The sequence below is a fragment of the Rhea americana genome, unplaced genomic scaffold (assembly GCF_003343005.1).
Source record: "Rhea americana isolate MKP2758 unplaced genomic scaffold, rheAme1 scaffold_228, whole genome shotgun sequence".
NCBI classification, from domain to species: Eukaryota; Metazoa; Chordata; class Aves; order Rheiformes; family Rheidae; genus Rhea; species Rhea americana.
This window is the reverse complement of record NW_028186344.1, coordinates 577,681-585,596: the sequence shown is the minus strand read 5'-3', so window position 1 is coordinate 585,596 and position 7,916 is coordinate 577,681. Positions and strand designations below refer to the sequence as shown.

The 7,916-nt window shown below is 36.0% G+C and overlaps 1 protein-coding gene across 18 annotated transcripts in view; it reads right to left on the bottom strand.

Annotated features, from left to right (window-relative positions):
* Window positions 1–2,851: 2,851 nt before the first annotated feature.
* Window positions 2,852–7,916, bottom strand: part of LOC146595337 (uncharacterized) — a 206,295-nt gene continuing 201,230 nt past the window's right edge. For 9 of the 18 annotated variants that reach the window (XM_085305869.1, XM_085305873.1, XM_085305868.1 and 6 more), the window contains one exon: window positions 3,097–3,849. In XM_085305869.1, coding sequence (XP_085161995.1) covers window positions 3,786–3,849 — 64 coding nt within the window. In that variant the 3' untranslated portion in view covers window positions 3,097–3,785. Of the gene's footprint in view, window positions 3,073–3,096; window positions 7,581–7,916 lie in introns of those variants that run through there. The other 9 variants (XR_014895950.1, XR_014895946.1, XM_085305874.1 and 6 more) reach the window with 9 other exon arrangements.

Here is a 7,916-nt window from a genome sequence, read left to right as displayed (position 1 = left end):
TCTGATATTGGCTATTTTATCTTGCCTAGTTACAAGTATGATGACAATGCTTTTTATATGAGCAATGTTTTCTCAGTGTAGCACATTAGTGAGACAGGCATGGAGGATTACGATGAACTTACTTAAATTTTAATTCTAATCTACAGTAATAAGATGTTGTATAATCAAAATGCACAAACTGTGTATATATAATTAGCTTAATACCTTTGGTCTTAAGGTAACCTTAGGTTTACATGATTCCCATCTTCTAGTGTATTTTGCATGTGGAAGGATGACTTCTAAGTCTAAAASTAAAACCAGCATTAGGCTGTTTATAGTCTCTTTCTTCCACACCTTTTGATGTAAGACTCTATTGTTTGTATTATAAAAATACCCTTAATGTTCCTAGTCTTTTCTATCCATAGTGTTCCAGTTGCAATTTATGGCTTYTAGATATCCCATGAATTATCTTTTGGAGCCATTTAAATAAGTTGCCATTAAAATGCCATGAAACAATCCTGCTTATGAGAAACCAAGTGTACAAAATCAATGTCTGTTTTGTTTTTTAAATCTGGTCTTTCATTTTCCTTGTTAGAGCCTTCAGTTGTAATATAAAGTTGACCTACTAGAGAATGTTACGTGACTTAATCTAGTATTATTTACAAAACACTGGAAGGTTCCTGAGAGGGAAGTAAGGTTGAACGAAACCAGTGCGTTGCTAGTAAAATCTGTTGCACTCAAGTTAAAATGGTAGGGAAATATGAACGTCYTGAATGCCAAGTTCACAGCCTTTTTGAATCATTTCTCATGGTAATTTCATTCTGCTGAAATGAACCAGAAATGAAACAGATCAAGAACAGACAAACTTTGCAATAAGCAAAACTTTTTTTAATTGATTTTTTTCATGATAAAAGGGATTATTTATCATTTATCATTTTCATGATAAAGACAATGATTTTGCAGGCAGTTATCAAAAATAATGCAAGTCACTAAATTTAAAGCTATCAGGGACAGGGTATGCAGATGTACTTTGCTGGTCAGAGAAGTGTATTTTATCCCTTGCTTTTCTGAAAAATAGTGACTGATGCTGTAATGCTGCTTATCAGGGAAGGCAGTAGGTTGTATAGTTATCTCCTGATTGGGGCAAAATCACTACCCTGAAACCACACAACCTACTACCTCATCCTGTTAGAGCATCAAATAGGTCTTCTGAAGAAAACTAGTATTTCACCATTTGCAAGTAAGACTTCCTTAAGACTTTGTATCCCACATGTTTTTAGCCTTGAAGAGATCATAATTATATCTTGCCAGCCCTTCCTCTGAGTCCTTCCTGGAAGTCAGTCAGAATTGGCAGGGTCACTCCAAAGACTAAGAACTGCAGCAGCAAGCACTCTCCCTCCCAAATTAATGTATGTAATGAAAAAGTAAGCTAAATTAATGAAAAAAACTGATTATAAATTTTCTTCACATAGAGGTCAAGCATCTACCAGTCCCAGAGCAGAACACAAACAACCACAAAACATTCTCTTTGCTTTTAATCCAACTTGTCACTTTTTAGTTTCTTGAATAGTGTATGCAAAGTGGATGTAAAAAAACTGGTGAATCAAAGTGGCATTTTCTGTTGAATATAAATGCAAATGCCACAAAGCAATGGAGAAATGGGTCAGCTGTTTCCAGATGGCAGCTCTTATGAGCACATTAGCAGTGGGAGGGAGCTACGTATGAGCAAGCCCATTGTGGACTGTGTAGTACCTCTGCACCTTGTCACTTATATCATATTCTTCTCTGAAGCTGAGGAAAATTGAACTGGTTTTGAATCTGAACAACAGGCATATGAATCTAAAAGCTGCAGGGCCTTTGTGTTCTTTCACAAACCTGCTACAAGTACCAAATCCAACATGTAGATAGAGTCAGCAAATGTTTAAATTGAAACAAATTTGGTTTATCTTTTGAAGATACATCCAGCGATGATATCACAGTCACTTCAGGAAAGACAGTAGATTGTATAGTTATCTGACAGGCAGGGCATAACCCTAAAACTATACAACCTACTACCTCACCCCAAAGGACAGTCATACTCTTGATGAAACACAAGCTGTATTCTCAGATAGAAACTGTTTTCCCAGACAGCTGCTTTGTTTGATGACAACCTAGAAGACAAAAAACTCTGGAAACAAATATTAACAGTTCTGAATCTGAAACACTGTTTGCTCTGTATCAGTTGAGATTTTGCTTAATGAGCTCTAGTTTGAAAATGTTTGAAACATTTAATAGATATGCAACTTGTAAGGTCAGTGACAAGAAACATGAGGAGAAAGAAAATATAGTGTTAATTTTTAATAACTGCACTTTCGTATTTCCAGTTCTGACATGACTGCATCTTATCAAACTAATTTTGTCCCTTAAAAAAGGCACTACTACGATTTAGAGAGTTGATGCTGATTTAGAGGGATTCTTTAACAAGCTTGTAGATATTCCTCTACTATCCTAACAGGCAACAGCTAACTTTCTATGACTTTTCCAGGTTCTGCATGTGTAAATCCATAAAACAGAAGGAAAAATTTGTCAGGACTGTGAGGAAGTACTTACTTCAACAATATGCTATCCCCCAAAGGACAGTAATCTAGCTCTGAATTAATGGCCAAACTAAACATACCTTATGATACTACATAGACTTTGGTTAATATGACTAGCATAATTGCCACTGTAGTATAATGTATTCCTAATCTCACACCTAGGCTGGAATCTGAGGGGATTGTTATTCCCCTCCTTGTCTGATGGAACATAATACTCCTCATTCAGTGAAAACCCAAAGAAGTGGGAATAACTGTTATATCAGTCTAAAGTGCAAYGTAAGCACTGCTCCAAAAAATAAACAAATACACTGCTTTCATTAGCTTTAATTTCTCTGGGTATTTTCAGTAACAGTAAACTAAAGACAAGAATGAATGATCACATGTCAGCCACACCCAGTAAAACTAAAGCAAAAATAAAGCAATGCTTCACTAGAAACCAGCTCTTACCCCAAAGACAGTAGTTCACATTTCAAGTGCAGTAATCTTTCACCGCTTTCAGCATAATCAATATGGTGACCTAAAGACAGAAGAGCAAGACAAAACACATACAGATCAATTTAATTTCATTTCACACTGAAACAATTATAAGGTGAGCAAGAGCACACAAAAAAGCAGAGAGCAGTTCCTCTGCGCATTTTCTCAAGAAGAAGCATGAACACCAGTAGCTTTCTCACTCACTCATACCGCAACCCATGCGGCAACCTTGTTTTGAAAGATACAGGCAAGAGATGAAGTGTAATGAAAAAAGGAAAAAGTATTCCTTTAGATTGAATTAAATAGTTATGGGCACTGCAGACATGCAGCAGTAATAGTTACTTCACCTTCAAGGAAGAAACATGCTTTCAAAGAGCCCAGGAAGGAGGATCGTGCAGGTGTCTACACAAACTAGACAGCAACGTGTTAATCTATAAAAGTCAATGTTATACCATTAACTTCAAAGATCATTTCACTGTAGGGAACTGAGACCACATATAAAAGGAGGTTACTGAGTGCTGAGAGCTGTACATGGTGCACATTTGTTAAACAAAGCAGCAGCTTGGGATGCAGCATCAGCCCCTTCTGAGACCACTGCATTGGGGGAAATACTGCACAACCTCACATTTCACATCTTGTAACATTAATGCCCTTGTAAAGACCTGGTCTGAAGAAGGGCTGAAGAAAAGGATATTCATTAAAGTAATCTTCATATACTTACACATAAAGTGTAGCATGAGAGATTTGAACATCTTGTTACTGTAAACTGGTAAAAAACTGGTAGCAGAAGTTGCAGAAGTAGAAAGCCATTTGGAAAGCTCTGCAGCAGAAAGCATGATGGTTTTCTCTACATATTAAAGGTTTAAAATACCTGCATTTCCTGAGTGTTAGCTTTCTGACAAGGTCATTCACTCTCCAAATAATCCTCTCAAACTCCCCTATCCTACATACATTCTACTTTAYTTTTGTTTTTTAGGTAAAATATTTAAAAACAAACATCTCCAACTCCAATCTGTGCAGTTGGAGATCTCAGTATTTTTCCTTAGAGACTAGAATGCGTATTAGGAGCTTTGGCTAAAACTCTGTGCAGAAGTTGCTGGATTTCAGCAATGCTGCTAGGTACGTATGTATCGTGCAGTCGCAGATACATAAGCAGCAGCAGTCACAGAAATTGCCTTCAGTTCAGAAATACACTCTGTGCTTAAATAAACAGAAAACAGCATTACATAACATAATTGGAGGAAAACTATGTATTGTATGATTTACTTCAAAGAGATACTTTTGTGTAAGCGCTTGCTTTGTAGTGGAAGAATAAAAACAATGTAACCTTTCGGTGTGGCAGCTCTTCATGCTGGTTGGTGCACTGGAAACTGTTCAAAGGACCAATCTGGAATTAAAAAGATGTGTTCACCCCACACTAGTGAAAAGCCTCAATGACCTGGCAGCCCCAACAGCTCCAACCAAATTTCAAATGAAGATCCCACACTTACGGCTGACCCATTCACTCTGACACAGCGAAGTGAAACTGTAGATCCAAACCATATCAAACTTTGGGAAAGCCTGAAAATGTTCTAACTATTTAAAGTGCCTGTCTTGAAGAAGACTGCAAATGCGTATCTGGACTTTACTTTCACTTTTGGGTGCAATGCTGTGTGGGAGATAGGAATGTATTCACATTTTTTGGAAAGAATACCAAGTGTTTTAGAAACATTTTGGAAGTTATTTTTTTTTGACTCTTATGATTCACTTATTTTCCAGTAAATATAACTGAACATTCAATAATGGTGTTAAAGATCCTTCCCTATATGTAAAATTCTAGCATAATACTGCCTTAAAATATGTTTTCCTACAGAAACAGGAGTAATTTGTTAGTTCACAAAGATGTTGAGATGATTATTTAATCAGTGTTATAAATTTGTCTAGTACTATTTTCTAGAAGATCTGTTATTACATTACGGGTGCTAGCAATTTAAAGTATTCATTAGCACATAAAAATGGAAAAAAATGTGCTTTATCCAACACTTCAAATTAACTATTTTTCTACCCTCATAAGCTGCTCATAAACTTATTTTAATTAATTAGATCATTAAACAAGGACAATCTCTAAAATACTTAATGAAAGAAAAATGCATGTTCATTTTCTTTCTATCAAGAAGTCACGCACATAAAATAACTATCTATCAAGAGTTATGTTTCTAGTTCAACAATTGTTTAATACTAGGAAAAATATGACACTTCCATACTCCAGGAGTTCTCACTGCTCTGTGAAAAATGTCTTGGAACCAATGTCAATAAGTACCTCAGCAGTCACTTTTTAACAGCCACAGAGCCAATTCTGCTATTTCTATGATGTAATAGGAAAGATGACAGTTTTAAAGTAGGGTTGTTCCATAATTCAAAGCCTTAATWATTAACTCTGGGACAACATATTAACAGTGATTTGCAATTTCAGAGCCCCTTTCACCCAAGAACTCAAACTGATTTACAAATGCAGAACTTCATCAGGCTCCCCAGGGGAAGGTAAATGCCGCAGGTAGGAGTTCGAGGAAGTGCAGAACGTATATATACACTGGGGAAACCAGACAACTCAAAAGGCTAAACAAGGCGGAGGGTTTGGATGCAAGTCAGATCTGTGATTTCTAACATGTCTCTATATAAYGAATATCTTCTGGCTTCAGTCATCATCGTGCTCTTCCAGGCTAGTTATTCACTATTATAAGTGTCACAAACTTCAGTTGACGGGGCAGCTGTGGTGCAAATGGCAGTGATTCTGCCATAGTGGACACTGAGGCCAAGGGAAGCTTCCTACTGAACTGAACAGTCCTGGATCAGAAATTAAACTGCCACATTGTCCTTCCAGGATAAGGTTGCGACAGAGCACCACCATGGCAGGTAGCTTTTTCAAAGCTTTCAGACAGAAAACATTTTGTGGAGGGATTGATTCTGTTTCCTGGGATCTACGTATGACAATACTTCTCTCAAATATGTTTTAAAATAAAAATAATAAAAATGACATCCTGCCTTCATTTAGCGTCCTTCAAGAGGTAAAAAGTATTCTACAAACACAGATTCTGAGACTCCTGTAAAATACAAAGCATGCAGAAATTTACCCATCACTGAAATGCAACTACTTTTAAAATGGCAAATGACAGCTCTTGCCCAAGTGCGAAACTTCATTATACCGTAGGACACTAGGAGTTATTCACAGAACCAAGTCTCCACAGCCACCCTCTACACTCAGTGGAAAGACAAGGTGTTTATTTTTTAAATTTGATTCACTTAGGCTCTTTAGATAGTTTTCTGTACAAGTCTTCCTTTTTCTCCACTGGCCACAGAAATACAGTAACCTCTGTACACTAACTTTTAAATGTGTACAATCAGGCATTAGCATAGCCAGCTTATAATTAGGACATCAAATTTAGCATCACTATCTTTTAAAAAATGTCCAAATCAGTAATGATCTCTGCTCACAATGTTTGTTCAGAAATGAGGTTATTTAGTGCTAGGAAGCACAGGTCTGCCATTCTGGTGTCTAAGAACCCTATTCAGAAATTTGTTCCTCAAAGTTTTTTTCTTTTTTCTTTTTTTTTTTTTAATAGCAAAGATTCTCCTCAAAGTCATCCACAGACTTCTTTTAAGAAGAAATATTTAGTTGCTTGAGGACCAATTCAGATGCTATTGAAATCAACAATGCATTTTCATTTGGCTTCAGAGGCTTTGAACTTGAAGTATAAATTACAGAAATCAAAGGCAGCATTTCTGAATCTATTCTAAAGCAATTTCTGAAACAAATTCATACATCAGAAGAGAATTTAGGAGTAACCTATTTATTTGCATAGAGCAGAAATTCTATTTAAATCAGTTATGTAATTTTTTTCCAAGTAAACATAAATAACTAAAATGATTTTCACTGAAGTTCTGATAAACAAATGTGGAGATACACCAGAAGTGTATCAACTTAAACTGTCAATGCTCACCTTTGTCTGCTTTCACAATTACTTAGAATATTTTAAGTACAGTAACATGTTTCTATTTAATAGATAATATTACATATTCACTGAAATCATTGTCTTTATTGAACTGTTTGAAAATATTTGGGAAAAAGGAGTAGTTATGAAATGAGCCTCAACTCTGGGGCTGAATGTCTCTGAGCTCTGCAATAATTTCTGTACATAGGAGACTTTGATGGTTCTAAGATCCTGAATATTATAGGTAYGGAAAAAGAAAGGCAACCAGATTTAAGTCTTGCAAATACGTTACACTTAAATAGTTTTATCTCACATACTGTAGCTTGACTACTAGCCTGGACCCGCACAGGGAGGTTCCTCACTCTTACGTGGAGCCATGCTAAAGTCAGTTAAAGTTTTACAATGGTATTCAAAAAGGGGACATGAATGATGATAGGTGCTTTAACCTATGAATGGATGTATAGAGATCTGACTTACTGAAGACAAGGAGTTGGTGCCAGGTTTATATCAAAGGAGTGCTGCACCATCACTGACAAGTTTTATACAAGTATGYTAGGCATTTCATAGCCTTATTGCTACAGACCTGGAATGTAGCAGAAAAAAGACAGTTTTCCATCAAAACACCTCAGTATTCTTAAATGTTAGACTACCCTGTCTGCTCATGCAAACTACAGTAGCTACACTGACATTATTTTTTTTCTATTGTGTTTTTGAGTTTTGCTTAGAAAATACTCTGAGCATTATAAACCCATAAATGCTATATTCAATAGAATGATGAAAACATTCTGAATCCCTCAAAGCTTCCATAAAAAGAGAAATTCATCAAATAATTAACTCAAGTCTAATCACTGGCTCCCATGCATGCTGCATTTTTAGTCTTCAGCAAATAAATATTTAAGGATATTTTTTACAAACCTAA